At 32.4% G+C, this 24,316-nt stretch overlaps 2 protein-coding genes across 6 annotated transcripts in view; both read right to left on the minus strand.

Annotated features, from left to right (window-relative positions):
* Positions 1–24,316, minus strand: part of Gphn (gephyrin) — a 623,546-nt gene that overhangs the window by 307,053 nt on the left and 292,177 nt on the right. The window lies entirely within an intron of this gene.
* Positions 5,645–14,263, minus strand: LOC114088166 (glycine cleavage system H protein, mitochondrial-like). Its single transcript, XM_027929750.2, has 2 exons — positions 14,250–14,263; positions 5,645–6,184 (listed from the first exon to the last, which is right to left on the minus strand). The coding sequence occupies exons 1-2, from the start codon at positions 14,261–14,263 to the stop codon at positions 5,677–5,679; spliced, it is 522 nt and encodes a 173-aa protein (XP_027785551.1). The 3' UTR covers positions 5,645–5,676.

The raw sequence follows: 24,316 nt of genomic DNA on the forward strand, positions 1-24,316 counted from the left end.
CAAAAGTTGATGAGTTGAGTCAATTGTTCTCAAAGTTTGTCTTGTTCAAGTTTTTAGTTCAAGATTCACAATACGTAAATAAGATCCAGGTATAATGAAAGGTCAAAGGAGACAATATAATTGTAGGAAGAATGCAAGAAAAAGAGACCAGAAATTTGAGTACTATAGTCAATATCATTTTATATGGCATTCAATGAACATATACTGTGCGGTGAGCAAAAGATGATGAGTTGAGTCAATTGTTTTCAAAGTTTGTCTTAGTTCAAACTAGCTAGGTAAGCTTCCAGTGTTTAAAAGTAATTATCTATCTTTAAGATTATAGCATGGCCCTTAAAACAGTCAACTAGTTTACTTAGCTCAACAAAATGACTTCAATGTTGGAGTAAAACCAGGTTGTTGGGCTTGCTGAGAAATAATATGGCTTTGTACAATATTTAAGGCTGATTAAAAGATTTCCAAATGCCTTTTCACTTTATGAAAAGTCTCACCTTGTTTGCTAACATTTAGAAGTCAACATTCTTTTGCATTAAAATGGTTCTCTTTATACATAGACTTGTTTTTCATATTATTTTATTTCTTTATTTCATTAATTTTATAATCAAATTATCAAACAAAAAACCTGGAAACTCAGATGAGTAAATTACTTTTTAGAAGAGATTTTCATGAGACTACTTATCTTCATATTCTGCTCATATAATTAGCATTATCTTATTTCTAACTTCAGGAAAAGGTGAAAAAATATTGACATTTCTATAAATAATTAGCATATACATTATTCATTTTCAGTATCATATAAAAACAACAATGAAAGGGTGTTGGCTATGTATGCCTTTCAATCTACATAGAAAAAAATGTGTTACTCATTTCCTCAAAAGTTATACAGAGATATGGAAAAAATGTTTGGGAACTTTAATCTACAACAGGGTGATTACAATTAATAATACTGTGTTATATACCTGCAATTTGCTAAGACAGCAGATCTCAAATGTTCTCAACACACATCAACAAAAAGATAGATATGTGAGGCAATGAACACAGGTTAATTAGCTTAACTGTGGGAATCATTTCACAATGTGTGTGTGTTTCTGTGCACGTATAAAATCAAAACATCACATAGTACATCATAAATATATGCCCTTTTTGTTATTTATACCTCAATAAAGCTGTGGTTAAAAAAATATGAGGTTGAAAGGTAATCTAATTTGATATTGTTCTGAAAGGCTACTGTCTGATCAGTGAACTGATTAATATATGACCAACCTTTTTTTGATCTAGGCACTGTGGAGTTTTATTTTATTTTGTTATGTGGTTGTAACATTTACTCAATACAATGGCTACCCTAAAACAATCTATACATTGGATTCTTGATATATTATTATTCAGGCTGTGCTTCAACATGCTAATTTAGAACAAAGGAAACACAGTCCTTCTTTAGGCTTATAAGTACTATTTGCAAATGGCTTATAGCAAAATGATTTTATAAAATCTAAAAATTTGTTTTTTGTCCTGAGATGTGATAATTCTCAGTGGTGGCCTTTTAATGAAAGCATCCATATTGAAAACATGTAACTATTATATCTGAGGTTTCCTTTCTGCAAACTGAATTCAAAACAGTCATATGTGATAAAGTGAGAGAAACATTAAATAGGTGAGGTAAGGGAAGTGGCATGAGCAGAACTGCTTAGAAGGGAGAAAAATTAAAATATATAATATATAATAAAATATAATATATATTATTATAATTATTATTTAAGGTATTGCATTTTGTCATCTCATATCAGCCTCACTAGTTTTTAAAATTGGGGGACAACTGGGCAAAAGAAATGGTTATAGTACTTCTTAGAAGCAAGAAAAATGGGCACAGAACTTCTTATCACCTTGAGATAAGCTTAACAAAATAGATATACACACATATTTGGAAGCTATGACATACTGTACATTGAATTAAATAACTTGCTTTCCGCAGGTTTTCTCATAGAAAGACTGATTTTAATTCTACTAATCTCTCACTTTGTTATCAGATTTTTTTGTTCCTGATTTGTAATTTAATTATCTAATAGTCCATCATTATTCATATATTATATGAATATCAGCTTTTATTCTTATGTCTCCTGAATTTTTTTTCTCAGATTTCCATTTGTAGAAAGAAGGCAATGATATTTGCTACCCTTCTAATAAGTTGAGAGTATTAACACAATAAAGCATTTTTGGTTAACTAAATCTCACAACATTCTTAATGCTAGTATGATAACATTATATGTCACATAAACTTACAATGCACTAAAACACTTATTTCTCTTTTACACTCTATTGGGGAGCTAAGTATGAACACCATTATTTAGCTGCATAATTCAGTAATAAAAGAAATATTGATATTAGAAGTTTTAATTTATGGTGTCTTTCTTTAAATATATCAGTAGATATTCTTTATTTAAATAGTTAACATTTCTATCTTGTGTAAAACAGAGGATATGTGATTTATTACTTCTCTTTTTATAAGTGAAGAAATAGAAGAACCAATAAATTCTTTACTAATCCAGAGCCACAGTGTAAATCAACAGAAAATTCCAGAAGGAAATTCAGACCTGTAGACACCAATTCTGACCTTAATCTGTTAATCTAATATTTTATATTTTAAGTTTGTAAAGCACCCTATTCAGACATAGGAAGGATATTTGTACTTGGCTTAAATGTGTTAGAACACATAGGACCTTAGAATCACTCTTAATACATAGCTCAACAAATACTGCGTACTACTACCTATACCGACACACATATCTAAAGTCACCTCTGTTGTGAACTGGAGTCAAACTAATTATAAAAACTGATTAGTTCTATTATAAGCACCATAGAATTGAAGCTATATGGTTTCTGAGTGTATGTAGTTAATTTGAAGATACCTGAAGAATGCATCATGTCAGCAACAACCTTAAAAATTTAAGAGATTTATGAAGCAGTAGCAATTTTGGAGACAACAATTGCCAAGAACAAAGCCTTGGGCATTACTACATAACCTCTCAATAGGTAGACTGGGAAAAGAATGTGAGAAGCTTAAAAATATCTTGTGAAGAATAAAAGTAGCTTTTACTTTAAGTCCAATGGAAAATAGCAATGTAATTATGTACTTGAGTAAAGATGAAAATATACAAACAAGTGTCCATAAGTACTTGTGGTAAGGAGTTCAAATCAGTAAGTCAAATAAGTTTATATTGTTTATTTTTTTCAGGGCAAGCACCAAACTCCAGGCCTTGCATGTATTTGGCAAGCACTTTGCTGCTAAGTTAAATCCCCAAACCCAACTATATCAATTTTTAAATTCCTATAACAACCATGCACTAAAAATATAGCAGTGAAAAAAGTAGCAGCCTATTTTTTTTTTCCTTGTTAGGATGGAAATAAGACAAGACACGTTGAAATAGGGAAACTCAAAGATGCAATGTCCCAGTCAACTTGTCAGTGTTCTGCTATACACTTTGTTATCAGATTTTTTATTAACTAAACTTGACCTGTTAGGTGAAAAACACTTTTGGTTTATTTTCGAACAGAAATAACAGAGGACTTAAAAATAATCAGAAGCCTAATTTTTAAAAACTTCAAAAAAGAAGTACATTTAAACTTTGCCATTAAAAGAAGGCAAAACTCCAGAAATGCAAAGAACCTAAAAAAAAACCAAAACACTTCTTTAAAAATATAAGCTTTTAATATATACACTAAGCTGAAACATTTTATTCTATATTGAGTTTTTTTTTTAAAAAAAAACAAAAACATAATTTTAAGTGTGTGTGTGTGTGTGTTTTATAATACTGATCTGAAACCTCAGAGCCAGGAATTTAATCTCTATTTCAGAACATCCAGACTATGATGCTTAAGAATAAAAATAAGGCAGTTCACTATTCAAAGAAGGCCTATCTAGTCTACTACATTTGACACTGAGAAATGAAAACAGAGTCCATTTCTTGAACAGAACAAATTATACCTCAAAAATGGAGCATAAAGGTATGGATTGGGTTCTTTAGATGAGGACTATATGCAACTGAAAAGTGACTTTATTAGGGCAGAAGACAGGATGCGAGTAAAAAGGAAGAAATTGGTTGCCCCTATTGGCATTAAAAAATTCTGTTTTCTTGTCAGAACGGATAGAAATGACTATTTCTATTGATTCATACACACACACACACACACACTTACACATATATGTTCACTGCTGAGGCTGTTTATTTATAACTTTTTTCCTTCTATATGCTTAGACTCATAATTTTTAATATTTAAATATTTAATCCACCTATAGCTTAATTTTTTGTTATATAATCAACCATTTCCACCAAAATGGATAGTCACTTTTTAAAATACCTTTTATTAAATGATCCTCCTTTCTCCCAGTGATTTTTGAAAATCAGATTTACAAATGTTAAGTTCTAATATAACACATAGGCATGTTAATGAAATACCATTTGGTTGTATTTATGTACTAATTCATTTTCTTGTAATGTATGAAATATTTTAATCACTGTGCCTGTTCCATTTTCACATCTAATAGAATGAAGCCCTCTCATTGTTTCACTATAAACCAACTCTCCCATAGTCCACTAGCTATTTTTATAAATTTGCTCTTATTAAAGGACATTTGGAATTGCCTTTGTATATTCCTCTCCTCCAAAAATTGTGGATTATATTAAATTAATCAATAATTTAAGGCATATAATTTCAAATGAACAATTGTGTCTAAGAACATGTTATGTTGTCCTAATCATTCAAGTTATATTTTGTGTTCACCTAGAATATTTATTTATTTCTGGTAAATTTCTTAAGGTTAGTTTTAGGTATTGTGAAGTTTCCTTTTTTTTTTTTCTTGCTATTGTAAATGAATTCTTTATTGTATTTTCTATTGGCCTGCTACTAATTTAGGTAATATCAGTATGTGAATTGCCATAAAATAAAATATAGCCACCAAATCATTCAAATCCTTTTTCAATTGATTCTTTTGGGTTTTATCACAGGAAATCTTACGTTTAAATGCAGTCTGGTTTCTTCTTTATAATATTCAGATGTCTTCTCTTGTATTGATATATTGAGATGGACAAACTTTTAATGGTGACAGTAACTATCTGTTATTTCTAACTTCAATAAGAATTCATCTCCTCTATTGCTTCAGACTTTTTATATTTGTTGTTTTTTTAAATGAAGTTGAATATTTTATTTCTTATTTTGTTGCATGCTGCTGTTTCAGTGTATAAAAATCACACCAGTAAATGCAGTACATTATAAAACTAAGACAGTACTGTTCTTCTGACACTGTACAACACTCACTTTTCTCCATGCCCAGTTTTTTCCAATGGAAGATCATTAAGTATATTGACCCAGATCCAGGGATGGATGTAAGCAAGTTACAATATTATATTAGGCTTATAGTAAGACTATCCTTGAATTACATACTTTTTATAAGTAGTTTTTACCACAGATAATTTCATAAATTCTGATATCAGCCTAGTACCTACTCTAAAAATCATAAGGAATTGTAAAAAAGATGCATATTGTTTTTATCTGCAGTCATTGGGAAGTTAAGGGGTATCTTCTTCAAGTAGCAGTGTTGAGAGTAGGTTTTTAAATCTTATATCCACCACTAATTTAAGACAACTCCTGCAGTTATTCCACACTAGTTTATTTAGGATGCCATTTTTACTCCTCAATAGATTTTACATATTTCTCATATGCTTCTTCGCTCATTAGGTCATCTAGTTCTGAAGAGTCACTCAGTGTCATCTTTATCAGCCAATCATCTTTATAACAAGATTTGTTCACAAGCCTTGGGTTTTTTGCAAGTGCCTCATTAATTTCAGTTACTTCTCCTGATAGAGGAGAATAGAGTTCACTGGCAGCTTTCACATTTTCCAAAGCACCAAACTCATCTTGTTTTTTCAATTTTGTCCCAACTTCAGGCAGACTACAATAAACAACATCTCCCAGAGCTTCCTGTGCAAAATTGCTGATTCCCACTGTTCCAATACCATTTTCTATAGTTATCCATTCCTGTTTCTCTGTGAATTTAGGGAAGGAGAGCAGAGCAGGTCCCATGCACAGCTTCAGAACAGCGCCCATCCTCACCCTCCAGGGCCTAGGCAGGCAGAGCACAGAGGGCGCAGGAGTTGCATGCAGGCTGCAGGCCACAGTTAGCAAGCTCTGCATGCTCGCAGCACCATATTGGCAAGGGTACAGAGGGTTGCTAACGGCGCCTCTGCCCTATTTGTTGGTTTTTGTGATTAAAAATTTTTATCATGTTTACAATTTTAAAAAATTCTAATTCACTATGTGTTTTTCCAGAAAAATTATACTGAATTTTATACTTTTTTGGCTTACACGCAGATGATTGTATTATTTTTGTGATTTACCTAATAATGATACAAATGGAATTAGAGGGTGTCTAAAATTACTGTCCTTGAATTCTTAAAATAAATCTTACTTGGTGAATGATGTGTATTAAATAAAAACTTGTTGCTGTTTCATGTTTTTGTATATTATTTTACTATTTCTACATATAATCTTCATATGTTATTAGGCCTATAGTCTCCTTGTTATCTTTATTTCATTTTGGAATTAAGGGTTTGTTACCTTTATAGAAGGAATTGGGATTTTATTTTTAATCCTGTGTCATGATATAGCTTAAATAACAGAGGAGTAAGACAGGAATTACCTGTTCATTAAAGTTTTGATTGAACTTACTCATGACACCCCCACACTTCCTTCTTTCAACTCTCCAACTCTTTCTCCTTTCATTTCCTAATACATTGCAATAGCTACTTTATTAATTGACAGATGCTGGAAATCAAGGTACTACTGAAATTTATTTTTACTTTAATTTGAATAAAAGTAAGTTAAATACATAATTATAGGATGTAACACTGACATGTGCATCTCCTCTTCCTAACCATCTAAAGTGTATTTTGATGTAGAACCATTGTTTGAGTTTGTATAGAGCAGAGGTGAGGCCAATTGTATATGCATAGCACAAAATCAAAACAATGTTTCCATTGCTCTTTTTAAACCAAAGATACCTCTCAGTAAAGAAGTGTCAGTTGCCTTATCACTTACAATGATTTCCATATTATATTGCAGTCTTTTTATTTTATTTTTATCTAATGACATTATTTGATCAAGTCTCATTAGCTTAAAAAATGTTTGCATTAGTGTTGTTTGGCTGCAGTGAATGCCTGTCAGAATGATTAATAGAAAGCAGTATGACATGTGATTACATTGTGAATATTAGGATATAATTGTAGGATGAAAGAAAATAACAAGTTTTCGAATGTCAGGAAAATGGGTACTTGAGGTTTACAATAACATTTTTAGTAACACTTTCAAAGTAAAAAATTTTAAATGCTGTGTCTTCATAACTAAATAATAATATGAACCCCTAGCTCACACCATCTACAGAAATTAACTCAATATGGATCGAGGACTTAAATATAAGAGCTAAAACTATACATTGCTTAAACAGTTTGATTCCTTAAAATACAAAACATAGAATTACTGTATTATCCAGCACTTCCAGATATATAATTGAAGGAACTAAAAGCAAAAGTTTGAAAATTATTTATATATATATATAAATAATTTTCAAACTTTTGCTTTGAGATTATATATATATATATATATATATATATATATATATATATATATATATATATATCTCAAAGTTCATTGAAGCACTATTCCCAATAGGAAAAAGATGGAAAGAATCTGAATGTCCATCAATAGAAGAACAGGTAGACAAATAGTTGTATATCCATACAATGGAATATTATTCAGTAATAAAAAGGAATAATATTCTCATATACATTACAACATGGGTAAACTAATAAGCATTACACTAAATGAAAAAAAGCAAAAAAACCTACAAAAGGGCAAATATTAAATGATTCCACTTTTATGAAATATCTATAATAGGCAAATTTATGGAGATAGAAAGTTCATTAGAGGTTATCAAGGTTTAGGTGTGGGAGAAATTGGGAGTTATTGCATAATAATTACATTCTTTCTGCTTGGGTGATAAAGTTCTTAAAATTGGTACTGGTTATGACTGCACATTATTGTGAATATAATTAATGTTAATTAATTGTGCATGTAAAAATGGTTAAAATAGCAAGTGTTTTTGATATATATGTATATATATACATATATATCACATACACATATACATATATATATCTCGGACCACAATCTTAAAAAAATAACATACCAAAACCCTTTGAATTATACATTTTTAATGGATGAATCATAAGGTATGGGACATATACCTCAAGCTCTTAAACAAAAAAGAAAGGTTGATAAGTAATGGAAAACTTGCAGATGGCTTACAAATTATCCTAACAATGAAAAACATTGATGTTAATAATGTATGTTAAGATTTTGAATAAAACCTTGTATAAAATACAATTATCTTAAATGACATTTTATATATGGTAATTTGTACTTTAGTGAATTAAATACTTCACTAAGATGGAAATATTTAATATTTAACTCCCCCAATTTTTGAGTCCTTTCATTGGAAAATAGATGATTCATGTTATAGTTGGTATAATTTTCCATTAAGGCCTGTTACTATACAGTAATAGTTTAGAGAAAGAACAAGGAATGTATTATTCCACCCATTTTCCCATGATTCAGGATAAAAGAGCTGTGAACTTAGAAACAGATTTGAGTTTTTGGACTGATAAATGAAAGGTATTAAGGTACCAAAATGACATGTAGCTATTCCTGTAGTGACTAAACATTTAGACCCCAAAGATCTGGTAGGTTATATATTCTTTGTATTGTACAGATATCTGCATTTAGGGACTAAATTTTTGCTCTAGACAATTTATATTAATTCTTTCTTACTTTTTTAAGGTAAGGAAAGTCTCAATATTCTTTTTGACTTCTTATAAGATGATGCCAGAATGCTTTTAAAAGCTTTTCAATTGCTGATTTTATAACTACGTTTGGTGATAATGTGAAATCAGAATAAGATATTTGATGCAAAACTTAAAAGCAAATATAAAGCTAACAGGTGCTAACACTGCCCCCACCACAATTATAGCATTCTGTTCTTTGAATATGTGCTGAAGAGTAATAGGCATACTTCATTATGCCTTCTTTTTTAAAAAAAAATAAAAATAATAAGTAATGTCAGCAAAGGAATACCTGTTTTTTCCAAAAAATTAAAAAAAAGTGAACCCTGTTGGTGCTATACATATTGTTTCTGAAATCAGAAGTTTACAAAAAATTATATAAAGATTCCCCTTTACTTGATTTTTAAAGGACTATAATACATTTGTTAATTCAAAAAATAAAATTATAAAATTTACAAATCCACATAAGTTTGGGCTAAATACAGTTGGTCATAAAATGAAAAACAAGCAATATGAAAATTATAAGGCTTCATTCAATTAAGGTAAACAGCACTGATTATATGATGAATAAGCATAAATTTCAACTTACGTGTACCACACTTTTTCTTGAACATAGATATAAATTCATTTAAAAATCTTACATAAATGTTTATAATTTAAAATTTTTTACATATTTTATTAAATCTTCAAAGAAATAATTACTATCAGATCAGAGTTCACTAAGTTTTTTGTTAGAATTCTTTACATTTGAAATCATTTATAGGCAGTGCTCTGTTTATCAAGAGCTAATTCTCAATCTCCAGGTCACAGACAACTAGCCTGACCACTATCTCCAAAAGTAATCAACATACTAATGCTACTGCCTGGTGACTACAGAGAACTTTCTGAACTTATTTTCTTTAAAGATGAACCCACAAACAAAATTAGAATAGACAAGTTATCTCTCCCCACTTAAAGGTAACAACTGTAACATCCATACCTAGTTACTCCCAAAGTACTATTAATTCTATCCAGAGAGTCAAATGTCCCTTTATACCCTCACCTGTATGGCCCTCATACAGGTTCTTACATCTTTTATCTGAACCATTCCAATGACCTCTTGATTGTTGTTATAACTCAGTTTATGCCCATTCAACCCATTCTCCATTCTGGTGACAAAGAGGTTTTTCTAAAATGTAAGTTTCAACATATTCTTTCCTTGTTTAACATTTTTCAAAAAAAAAAAAATCTCATTTCCTACAAGAAAAAAAAACTAAATGCTTTTTATATGACAAAGATATCACCTATCCTACCTACTTCTCCCTCTCCTGCAATTTCCCTCTCAAAATTCATTCTGTAGCCCAAGTGACCTACTAGCTAACTTGTTATAGCCATTGTGTTTTTACAGTAGAATGGATTAATAAATATTGATATGCATACAATGGACTATTGGTCAGTAATGGGAATGAACATACAACTACATGAAAAAATGAGTCTATTTTAGAAAAATAGTGGTGAATAAAAGAATCAGACACAAAATGCTACAGACTATGATTCCATTTACATAAAGTTTAGTAAAAACCAAAAGTAATCTATAATGGTAAAGGTCAAAGAATAGTAGTTACTTTTTGCGAGGAGGCACTGGAATTTAACCCAGGGCTTTGCAAATGCTCAGCAAGTACTGTATACTGAGCTACATTCCCAGTGTTTTTAAAATTTTATTTTGGACAGGTTCTTGTTAAGTTGCATAGGCAACCTCCAACTTGTGATCCTCCTGTTTTAGGCTCCTGAGCTGCTGGGAATAAGGTGTTGCTCCAGTGCTAGATTATTAGTTACACTTTAGGTTTGGGTTGTGATTGTAAGAGCATACTGGGGTTTTCTAAGATGCTGATAATATTCTGGTTTCTTGATTTGTCTGCTAGCTACATGAGTATGTTCAGTTTTAAGTTAATTAAGCAGTGCCTATACTATGCATATATATATTTTTTGCATTTAAATAAAAGGTAAACAACAATGACAACCTCAGTGTCTTGTCTTTGAAAGTCTCCCAAACTATGTCCCTCAGATTGACTTCATTTTTGTTCCTAAAATGTCACATATATGCCACTACTGAATCAATTGTTATATTTATTCATCTATTTTTTCTTTTCAATAATAGTTGTTCTGAAATATTTCAATCATAATTTTCTAGCCATATGACCCCAATCTTCAGTACAGTGTCCGACAGTTAATAGGTACTCAAAAATGTTATGTAAATGAAGGTTTCTCAATATCTGTGTAATCTACATTTTGGGCCAGATAATTCTTTGTTGTAGGGGATGTCCTGTGCATTGTAGTATAGATGTTTAGCAGCATCTCTGGTCTCTATTCATTAATTGTTAGTAGCATCCCTCAAAACTGTCAAAATCAAAAATATCACCAGGCATTGTCAAATGTTGCCTGGGGACCAAAATTGCCTCTGAATGAGGAAAACTTGTACATATACATGTTTTTTTATGGGGAAATATAAGCTAAGTTTTAATTTTTTAACCTATAACAAACTTGGGTTCTGAAATGGTTTGCATGTTAAGGATGACTAAAAAGCACTGGAGGGAATGTTGAGCTCTACATGCTAGAAAATGTTTATAAGATGCTTTCAATGTCTAGATAGTAAAATATAATCTACATTAACTGCATCTTAGAACAATGTTTTCTTGGAATTTCCACATAGAAAAGTGATTTTGGCAAGTAAAACAATTATGTAAATAAGATTCTATATATGCAATTAAAAAAGAGTGCAAATAGTAGTCATGTGTACTCAATGTCCTAATTATAAGTTATTTCCCAAGGTCTGTATATATGAATAGGCCATTAGTTCTAAATTATGGAGATTTAATAAATTTCTGCCAAATACTTAATAGTGAAGCTTCCACAAGAAAAGGATAGCTACAAAAGAAACAAATGCATCAGTAATAGGGAGAAAACTCACAAAGGGCAAATCCAGTTTATCAGAAAAAAAAGAATTTGTATTTTATTCACTTCATGCCTTAGGTTCAGAATGTATTTTTGAGTTGTCACTGTGAATGATAAACTAATTGAGTACTTCTTTGTTAATGGAGTCTGAGAAAAGAGAAAGTGAATTGGTTTATATTTTGATTCAAAATGATACAGCAAAGATATGTCAGAATTAGCCAAAATTATTTCTTTACAAGCAATTTCTTAGACTATTCCTCATAATTAGAATCAGTTTTTAAGAAGAGAATATGGATCCAATTTTATGTATAACTAGAATGCACCAATCAAAATATAAATACAAGGCAGGCCAAAACAGTAGAGGAACAGGATTAGGGGAGAGAAGAGGGGACAGAAGTGGGTAGTACTGGGGTCTAAAATGAAGCCAATTATGTTATATACATTTATGAATAGGTAAAAAAAAAAAAACAACAAAAAAATACAAAAAACAAACACTGAGCCAAAAGAAAACTGTACAAAATAAACAAGCATTTTAAAAGAAGAAATAAAACTTGACAATTATGAGAAAAGTTTTCATTTCTACCATATACTAAAAAACATAATATTTTTGCCTATCAAATTTCAAGATTAAAAATGTTAAAGGACATGCAATCTCATAAACATATATGAATTTGTACATATATTCTAAGAAGGCAATCTGGCAACATGCATTAAAAGACCTCACAATTTTGAGTCAGTTATTCTATTTTAGGGAAATATTTCTAAAGTGATCATCAGAAGTTTATATGACAATTTATATACAGAGAATGCTTGTGATAGGAAATAGGAAAGAATCTAAATGTTTAATGGCAGAAAAATTAAATTATTCAGACCTTGTTTCTATTCCGCAGTGACTGAAAATCCCAGTTTTTTTTTTTTTTTTTTTTTTTTTTAGAAGAGCTATTAAATAGAGAAGAGCTTACATTATGAGAAAAGGAGATAGGTTAAAGCAAAGGCTCTGGAGTTATGACTACCTTATACAAATTCTAGTTTTTTAACATGCTAGTTTCATGATCTAGGCCAACATATTTAATCAGCTAATTTTTCAAAAACTGACTTTCCATTTTGTGGTACTGGGGATCTACTACTGAATGACACCTCCAACCCCTTTTAATTTTTATTTTGAGATAGAGTCTTGCTAAATTGCCAACTCAAACTTGCTATCCTGACTCACCTCTTGAGTTGCTGGGATTACAGAGTACTTGTTTTTCAGGTTAAATAAAATATTAAATATAGTGCTTATCATAATGCTTGCCATAGAGTAAGTGTATAATACAGCTATAGTAACAATTAGGATATTAAGACTCTTAAGACATAAAACTGTATATATGTTATATTCCCAATTGTGCAAATTAACCAACTAGTTCTAGGTATAATTGTGGACTGGGATAAATGATGGTTTTTATTTACTTCATTTTAGTTTTTCATATTTTCTAAATTATTGTTTGTAAGAAGCATATATTACTTTTATAATCAGAAAAACAGTATAGTTATTTTAAAAATTTATTAAAAAGATAATAGGAAAAACGTCATCTTTTCCTCCTCCTAAGTAATTTTAGGTAAGAATTAGATTTTTAATAATATTCAAAAAGATTACCAACTTATGCTTTTATGAAATGCCTATGTATGTGTATGTGTGTGTATGTGTGTGTGTGTGTGTGTGTGTGTGTGTGTGTGTGTATATATATATATATATATATATATATATATATATAGTTCTTTTTAGTTATATATGACAGTAGAATGTATTTTGACATATTATACATACACGGAGTACAACTTCCTTTTCTTCTGGGTGCACATGATATGGAATTACATTGGTCATATATTCAGTATATTCATATATGAACATAGGAAAGTAATGTCTGATTCTACTGTCTTTCTTATTCCCATTACCCCTCTCTTCCCTTCATTTCCCTTTTGTCTAATCGAAAGCAATTCCATTCTTCCCTAGTCCCCTGCCCCCAATTGTGAGTTAGCACCCACATATCAGAAAGAACATTTGGCCTTTGGTGTTTTGGGTTTGGCTTATTTCACTTAGCATGATAGTCTCCATCATTTTACTCAAAATGCAATTTCCTTTCTCTTTATGCCTGAGTAATATTTCATTCTGTACATATACCACATTTTCTTTATCCATTTATTTGTTGAAGGGCATCTAGGTTGGTTCCAGAGTTTAGCTATTGTGAATTGAGCTGCTATAAACATTGAAGTGGCTGCATCACTGTAGTATGCTGATTTTAAGTCCTTTGGTTATATGCTGAAGAGTGGGATAACTGGGTCAAATGGTGGTTCCATTCCAAGTTTTCTGAGGAATCTCCATACTGCTTTCCAGAGTGGTTACACTAATCTGCAGTCCCACAAGCAATGTATGAGAGTACCTTTTCCCCCTACATCCTCATCAACATTTGTTGTTACTTGAATTCTTGATAATTGCCATTCTCACTGGAGTGAGGTGAAATCTTAGTGTAGTTTTATTTTGTATTTCTCTAACTGCTAGAGATGTTGAAAAATTTTTCATATATTTGTTGGGAAATATGGAAACTTGAAGACATATTTTCTTGGTGATAAAAGAATAGCTTCCTAAAGGTGGTGTTCAGTTTTACTTTGTAATTAATTACTAACCTGTGTAAGAAACAGGCCTTTTTTTTTTTTTCTTAAAACAATTGAGTTGAATTTATTCCTAAGAAGTTATTAAGGAATTGGAGGTACTGACCAAGCCTGGAGTGGTGGTATGCATTTGTTGTTTTTTTTTTTTTAATTTTATTTATTTTTTTTATTGTTGGCTGTTCAAAACATTACATAGTTCTTGATATATCATATTTCACACTTTGATTCAAGTGGGTTATGAGCTCCCATTTTTACCCCATATACAGATTGCAGAATTACATCAGTTACACATCCATTGATTTACATATTGCCATACTAGTGTCTGTTGTGTTCTGCTGCCTTTCCTATCCTCTACTATCCCCCCTCCCCTCCCCTCCCCTCCCCTCTTCTCTCTCTGCCCCCTCTACTGACATTCATTTGTCCCCCTTGTATTATTTTTCCCTTTCCCCTCACTTCCTCTTGTATGTACTTTTGTATAACTCTGAGGGACCTTCCATTTCCATGCAATTTCCCTTCTCTCTCCCTTTCCCTCCCACCTCTCATCCCTGTTTAATGTTAATCTTCTTCTCGTGCTCTTCGATCCTACTCTGTTCTTAGTTACTCTCCTTATATCAAAGAAGACATTTGGCATTTGTTTTTTAGGGATTGGCTAGCTTCACTTAGCATAATCTGCTCTAGTGCCATCCATTTCCCTGTAAATTCTATGATTTTGTCATTTTTTAATGCAGAGTAATACTCCATTGTGTATAAATGCCACATTTTTTTTTTATCCATTCATCTATTGAAGGGCATCTAGGTTGGTTCCACAGTCTTGCTATTGTGAATTGTGCTGCTATGAACATCGATGTAGCAGTGTCCCTGTAGCATGCTCTTTTTAGGTCTTTAGGGAATAGACCGAGAAGGGGAATAGCTGGGTCAAATGGTGGCTCCATTCCCAGCTTTCCAAGAAATCTCCATACTGCTTTCCAAATTGTCTGCACCAATTTGCAGTCCCACCAGCAGTGTACAAGTGTACCCTTTTCCCCGCATCCTCGCCAGCACTTGTTTGAAAAAATAAACAAAATCGACAGACCCTTAGCCATGCTAGCGAAGAGAAGAAGAGAGAGAACTCAAATTACTAGCATACGGGATGAAAAAGGCAATATCACAACAGACACTTCAGATATACAGAAGATAATCAAAAATTATTTTGAATCCTTATACTCCAATAAATTAGAAGATAGTGAAGGCATCAATAAATTTCTTAAGTCATATGATCTGCCCAGATTGAGTCAGGAGGATATAGACAACCTAAACAGACCAATATCAATAGAGGAAATAGAAGAAACCATCAAAAGACTACCAACTAAGAAAAGCCCAGGACCAGATGGGTATACTGCAGAGTTTTACAAAACCTTTAAAGAGGAACTAATACCAATACTTTTCAAGCTACTTCAGGAAATAGAAAAAGAGGGAGAACTTCCAAATTCATTCTACGAGGCCAACATCACCCTGATACCTAAACCAGACAAAGACACTTCAAAGAAAGAAAACTACAGACCAATATCTCTAATGAACCTAGATGCAAAAATCCTCAATAAAATTCTGGTGAATCGGATACAAAAACATATCAAAAAAATTGTGCACCATGATCAAGTAGGATTCATCCCTGGGATGCAAGGCTGGTTCAATATACGGAAATCAATAAATGTTATTCACCATATCAATAGACTTAAAAATAAGAACCATATGATCATCTCGATAGATGCAGAAAAAGCATTCGACAAAGTACAGCATCCCTTTATGTTCAAAACTCTAGAAAAACTAGGGATAACAGGAACATACCTCAATATTGTAAAAGCAATCTATGCTAAGCCTCAGGCTAGCATCATTCTGAATGGAGAAAAATTGAAGGCATTCCCTCTAAAATCTGGAACAAGACAGGGATGCCCTCTCTCTCCACTTCTGTTCAACATAGTTCTCGAAACACTGGCCACAGCAATTAGACAGACGAAAGAAATTAAAGGCATCAAAATAGGAAAAGAAGAACTTAAATTATCACTATTTGCAGATGACATGATTCTATACCTAGCAGACCCAAAAGGGTCTACAAAGAAACTATTAGAGCTAATAAATGAATTCAGCAAAGTGGCAGGATATAAAATCAACACGCATAAATCAAAGGCATTCCTGTATATCAGCGACAAATCCTCTGAAATGGAAATGAGGACAACCACTCCATTCACAATATCTTCAAAAAAAAATAAAATACTTGGGAATCAACCTAACAAAAGAGGTGAAAGACCTATACAATGAAAACTACAGAACCCTAAAGAGAGAAATAGAAGAAGATCTTAGAAGATGGAAAAATATACCCTGTTCATGGATAGGCAGAACTAACATCATCAAAATGGCGATATTACCAAAAGTTCTCTATAGGTTTAATGCAATGCCAATCAAAATCCCAACGGCATTTCTTGTAGAAATAGAGAAAGCAATCATGAAATTCATATGGAAAAATAAACGACCCAGAATAGCAAAAACAACGCTAAGCAGGAAGTGTGAATCAGGCGGTATAGCGATACCAGACTTCAAACTATACTACAGAGCAATAGTAACAAAAACAGCATGGTACTGGTACCAAAACAGGCGGGTGGACCAATGGTACAGAATAGAGGACACAGAAACCAATCCACAAAACTACAACTACCTTATATTTGATAAAGGGGCTAAAAGCATGCAATGGAGGAAGGATAGCATCTTCAACAAATGGTGCTGGGAAAACTGGAAATCCATATGCAACAAAATGAAACTGAATCCCTTTCTCTCGCCATGCACAAAAGTTAATTCAAAATGGATCAAGGAGCTTGATATCAAATCAGAGACACGCCGTCTGATAGAAGAAAAAGTTGGCTACGATCTACATAGTGTGGGGTCGGGCTCCAAATTCCTCAATAGGACACCCATAGCACAAAAGTTAATAACTAGAATCAACAAATGGGACTTACTCAAACTAAAAAGTTTTTTTCTCAGCAAATGAAACAATAAGAGAGGTAAATAGAGAGCCTACATCCTGGGAACAAATCTTTACTCCTCACACTTCAGATAGAGCCCTAATATCCAGAGTATACAAAGAACTCAAAAAATTAGACAATAAGAGAACAAACAACCCAATCAACAAATGGGCCAAGGACCTGAACAGACACTTCTCAGAGGAGGACATACAATCAATCAACAAGTACATGAAAAAATGCTCACCATCTCTAGCAGTCAGAGAAATGCAAATCAAAACCACCCTAAGATACCATCTCCCTCCAGTTAGATTGGCAGCCATTATGAAGTCAAACAACAAGAAATAGGCTTTTTTTAAAAAAAAAAAAAAAATTTGGTACTGGGGATTGAACCCAGGGGCACTTAACCATTAAGCCATATCCCCAGCCTGTTTTTGTATTTTATTTAGAGAATAGTTCTCATTGAGTTGCTTAGGGCCTTGCTAAATCACTGAGGCTGGCTTTGAACTCACCATCTTCCTGCCTCAGCCTCCCCAGCTTCTGGGATTACAGGTGTGTACCACTGTGCCTGGTGACAAGTAGGATATTTAAGGAAGCTTTGCCTTTTAGGACTCTCATGAAATCTATCTTAATTTTGATCAAAGTCAGTGAACAAGGAAAAAAATAACTTTTCTTTTAGGATATTCACTTAAGTTTCTATAAGAGGATTATTACCTCTGATTATAAAGTATATATACGCATGCACTATTGTATTATGTCCATAAATATACCAAAGAAATTCTGATTCCTGAACATGAGGAATCAAATCTAAGCATTTTTATGTTGCTGATATGAACAGAAAATATTCTCAGTTTCCTCATAAGTACTAAATATTACAAGAAACCTAAAAAGCACTCTAAGATAGTATAAAAATTTTGACATTGGCTTCTATTTTATAAACATCTAAGTACCTAAGTAGTGAAGTTTTCAGGCATTTGATTCCGATGTTCATGAAATTAAAAACTGTTAAATTTGAATAAAGAAGATTTTTATCAAATAGTTTATCCCTTTGAAGCAATTTATTTTATTATTTTTTAAAATTACCTTTTGTAGTTGAAGTTGGACACAAAAACTTTATTTTATTTATTTATTTATGTGGTGCTGAGGAGCGAACGAAGGGCCTTGCATGTGCCAGGCGAGCACTCTACTGCTGAGCCATAACCCTAGCCCAGCAATTTGTTTTCTTTCAATGATATCATATGACACAATTTTTTCATAGCAACATTGAAATATTTGATTGTAGGAGGAAATGGGGAAAGAGATCACGGGATATAGAGAATGGTTATTAGTGCCTGTTATTGTTACTATATTCAAAAACAAAGAATAAACCTACTTTCACAAAATGTTCATGTAAGGAAAATACATCTTTCACATGTTCAACTATCATTTATTTGAGTGGGAGAAAAAATGAAAAGTTAGACGATGATCTGTTTGAGAGTATTTGCCTACAAAGAACTGCCTGATTGCAAGGAAATTTAGAGGATTTTTGTAGTAAATATAAAAAGACTTGAAGACTAATAAAAAGTGAGATAGAAATATTACCTTCTTGGGTTAACTTCACACAAAGAAAGCACATTATACAACTGTACTTTCAGTTTAGATTTCCTTGAAATAAAAATAGGAGCTCAGAGATCACAGGAAAAAAGCATACTTAGTATTAATAAAATAATATTACTTATGTTTTCCTTTATCCTAGGTCTTTAAAATATCTGCATAAGGGGTTTTTTTTTTTAACTTTAGAGTGCTTTCCAGAATGAACACAAGTGAAGAACAATCTTTTGAAGTTTTTCATTATTGTTAAGAAAACAAACTAAATCTGGATGTAATTTCTATTTTAGTGTTTTTCTCTTGACATGAGAACTTTGATCTTCCCAAAGCTGTGTCATTAAAATCAACAACTTTACTAGGACAGTCAGAAGAGGGAAGAAAAACAGCTTATTAAAGTTTATCATAAATGCAGCTTTAAAGGAATCAGCCTGACGTAGTCAGGAATAGGAACAAAAACAGACAGACGTCAAGTTTGAGCCCACATCGACACAGAGAGAACAAATAAATTCCAAATTAAGGTGATTAGTTCATCAAGTATATAATAAAACCAATACATATTTCTGAACCTTCTGACACCAGGAATTTGAGCAAGTATCAATTAATAGGATAAATTAAATCCCTGAACACTGTCAATATTGACTGGTACAAGAGCCGATGCAACTTAGGGCAAAAAAATTCCTCACTGTGTTTGCATTTATATTTAAGAAGAAGCTCATGCATTCTAGTTATCCATTTATCTCTAATCTTTATCTACTCTTTTACTGTACAATTAACATGCCTGGTTTTAGCTAATTATGTTTATTAAAAACTACCAATGAAATCTCTAATCTGTCACTAAAGGCACTAGACTATAAAATCAAAGACTTCTACTGGCATTTAAATTATTGTCATTATCTATAAGCTGTGATGAAGGTTTTTTTTTTTTTTTTTTTTTTTTGTGGTACCAGGGACTGAACCCAAGGGCACTCAACCACTGAGCCACACCCCGAGCCCTTTTTTATATTTTATTTTGAGACAGGGTCTTACTAAGTTGCTTAGGGCTTTACTAAGTTGCTGAGGTTGGCTTTGAACTTGTAATCCTACTGCCTCAGCCTCCTGAACTGATGGGATTACAGGCAGGCACCACTTGATGAAATTTTAATAAGAAGACATTCTTATTCTTCAATGTGATATTGAAGAGATAAACAATTTCCTTATATGCAGCCACTCTGAACATTTACCTCAAAGAATTAGAAGAAAAGAACAAAATTTTGTGGATGGCACCAGAAATGAATTTTTTCTTAAATATCATTTTTCCTGTCCTGGAATGTAAGCTCCTTGAGAGCAAGGTCTTATAACTGGGTCACATACAATTGGCAAAATACATACAGAGCAGTGTTTCTTACCAAGTTATGAAACAATTATTGTATGTACTGAATTAACTTCTCTCCCATGCATATAGAATGATACTAGTTTATGTATCACACATGGGAGAACTGAAAAGATGTTATTCAGTTTTATGTTTAGATGAGGAACCTCAATTGAGAAAGGGTAAATGAAGTATGTAAAAATCTTATCAAAATTGTTGAATTAATGAGTGCAAACATATATCCATTACTCTTTTAATCACTCCACTTTTAAGCTTCTTGAAGACAAAGGCCAATTCTTTGTAACTTTTTTAATTCCTGTAAGGTATACAAAAATATTATATAGAGTTCAATTTAACTCACATTGTGTATCTGTTCTCCCCCAACCCTCCCACTTTACATCATATCCCCAACTTATTGGATCAGTATTCTGGGAGTATGGCCTATGATTTTTTTTTTGGTAAGAAAAGTCTCTATATTAATTGGTGGGTATATAGGATGAAGGACCATTGAATTAAAAATGAATTCCTATTCCCACTGATGGTTCTGCTAAACAGCTAGGTTTCCTCATCTCAGTCATTTAAAATGCTGCATTTCAAATGTGTACATCTTCTCTATAAAAATCCACATTATTCTATTTCCAAGACATGGTATCATTCTATTCTAAAGTTGGCATAAGAAAGAGCCAACAAACTTAACCTTTATCAGAATAATTTATGCTAACTTTCCAGCATCTAAGATCTGTGTTAATTTAATTTAATTTTTCCTTTTATTCTTAAAATATAGGGTCTTCAAAATCGTACCATTTGGCCCTTTTAGTCTTCCTAAAAGTATATAATTTCTTCCGTTCCTAATATAGTATCTTGGACTTATCCATGCTTCATGTTAATTATGTAGTTTTCTTGATCTCTCTGCTAATTAATTTTAATTTCCTCCAAAGCAGACAAAAGTATTAAAAGCTACCAAATCCACTCCTACTCACATAATCAAAAGAACTGAAAGAAAATCATACTTGCACACCAAATATTCATAGCAGCATTATTGATAACAGCCAGAAGGTGGAAACAATCTGTGTCCCCAACAGATGAATTGATAAACAAACTGTAATATATACATCAAGGCAATGTTAGTCAGTCTTTAAAAGGAATTAAATTCTGATACATGTTTGAATAGGAAGGAACCTTGAAAAGATTAAGTGACATAAGACAGATACGGAAGGAGAAAAATTACGTTTCCATTTATATGAAGTACCTAGAATAGGCAAATTCACTGAGAAAGTAAATTAGGGTTCACCAGGAGTTGGGGAAGAAAGTAAATGGGAGTTTTTGTTTAATGCATATGGAATTTCAGTTGGGGATGATGAAAAAGTTCTGAAAGCAGTGGTGATGCCTGTACAAAGTATACTAATGCCACTGAATGTACTAATACCACTGAATTGTACACTTAAAATAGTTTTGTCATATATTCTTTATATAACAAATATTAACAAAATGATTTTTTAAAGCTAGTCAATGAATCTCTTGACTTATATAAAGTGGCTTTTATCTCCATTAAAGTAAAATTATTTAAAAAATCTTGTCTATACTTGCTTTCCATATTCCCTAAATTTATCATTCTCTTATTAGACTTTTTTCCTTTTCCTATTTGTTTTTATAAAAACAAAATAAAATTTAATATGGTTACTCGGCATTTTTCACATTTTTAAGCACAACAATGTTGTGGATATACACATAGAACATCTCAAATTTATATACACATTATGTGCATGCACATATACACACTTCACTTTATATCTCAGACTCTTGCAAATTTAATTCCCCCAAATTCTCTGCCTTTCATTTATTTGTAAGACTACAAGCTTTACAGTCCAGAAAATTTTATATTGCAACTTATCTTTAGATGCTAAGTATTATGTAAATAATGAGAAAATATCAATTTCAAAAGTCTACCCACACACACAAAAAGACAGTTTAAAAGGAGCGCAAGATAAATACATCAAAAGGATCTCCAAAAAACAATATTATGTAAGCTATGGGGAGGCTAAGAAATGATATTCTCAAAGGAAAAAAAAATGGATCAGAACTGAAAGCGACTTTAATCTGAACTACAAAGAAGCAAAAGATAATTACATATATTATTTTTAGAGACGATACTTGTAAGTAAAGTTTCAAAAAATTCTCATGATTGTACTAAAAAGAATAAAAATTATCAGAGTAATCTGTTCTCATGAATCCCTGAAAAGTTGGGAAAAACAAATTAAGAAATAAATTTAGAATATGGAAAATAAGTGAAAGATCCCATACTTAAGGAATAAATTAACATAACATGTGATGCAAAAAGATAACTGAAGCAAGGGTGATAAATGATTTAGACCAAAAAAAAAGTTACTAAATAAAGAGAAGAGTGTGAAGTTGTGTTTGAAAAAAAAGCAGAAAGGACAGGTGGTACTGAATTTAAAAAGTCAGTTTAGGAGTTAACTGGACTGGGGTATTAAATAGCAAAGCATTTTCCTATTTCAAAGATATATCTGGACAATATGTAGGCAGAATTTTTCTTGGAGGTAAAATCTGATTAAAGTGACAAGACAACAAAGGAACAATGCCAGTGATTTACTAGATGCAGGGAATTATAAAGGAGGCAATATGAGCCAATCAGCAAGTTGCCAAGTTCACAGGAGATGAATGCAATGTCTTAAGTAAATTAATGTGGCAGCCATGGGCAGCAAATAGACAAAGAAGGCCATTGTCAAACAAACTCAGTCAGCAGTCCAACTCAGTGGCACAAGGCAAGTGGAAATAGACAGCAAAGTGCTAAACAATCTGCACCTACTTACAATATTACAGGCATAGATTTGACAGGGCAAGATCAGGCAGGCAGATGGCAGAGCATTTGGTAGGCCACAGTATAGGAGGATAGTAGGAGAGCAGATAGACAATGCTGGGCAATCTAAAAATGCTAAAATAGCAGATGGATATGGCAGCACCCTGGCTTTTGCTGATAGACAAAGAATCAGTGAGTAGAGAATGCAAATTGTTCAGCAGATGAGTGAAGTGGAGGCAAAAAGGGGACAAAATCCAAAGGCAATCAAGCAGGAAGACAGAACAGTAGAGAAGCAATGGTAGATCATCAGAAGCATTTGGGTAGGGCAGAGACAAGCTGTCAGCAGGGGAACAAAACACCGGTCAGGAAAAGTTGAGATTAAGAGTGAAACAGTCTCTGAATTGGGTGTATTCCATTTAGGAAACAGTAATCTATAAACTGCATATGAGAATCCACAAGAGAACAGCACACAAATGGAAATAGCAGATGGATCTGAACTCTATTGCCCAGGGATATAGAATAACCCTAGAACATAGATACATAACAATCCACAAGGAAATTAAACGGATGGGAAAAATGTGTCCAAGCATTATTTTTTTAATGATGATAAAAGAAACCAAAACACTAAAAATTATTAATCTGGAAATGATTGGCTGGGATTGAAGTCTTCGCTTACCCCTTTCTGGAGCCCACAAAATGGGAATGTTGGGAATTTCTGCAGCAGAAAAACAGAAGAGAAAAGGGATTTCTGATTCCCAGTTTAAGGAAAGCAGGTCAATTTAGGGCTGTATAAACTGGTTCAGGGAAATAAGAACCAGCCTGAACCTTTTCCTTTCCTCAGAATCAACCACTTCTGAGGTCTGAGAAAGGTTTAGGAAGCCCTCACCCCATCATTTCCCACAACCGCCCCTTTCACACTTACCTCCAGTGCAAACACTTTCCAGCAAGGAGGTATTTGGGAAAATTCACTCCCCTGTTTACATCATGGCAAAAATCTGAGGAATGCCAACTAATGGTACTTTCTGTGCAGGTCATGTTTCTGATCAGTGGGATTCTTCCCGCTTTTTGTGAGTGAGCAGAGGGGACAATTACTAGAAACTACCTACCT

This window comes from Marmota flaviventris, chromosome 2 (genome assembly GCF_047511675.1).
Source record: "Marmota flaviventris isolate mMarFla1 chromosome 2, mMarFla1.hap1, whole genome shotgun sequence".
NCBI classification, from domain to species: Eukaryota; Metazoa; Chordata; class Mammalia; order Rodentia; family Sciuridae; genus Marmota; species Marmota flaviventris.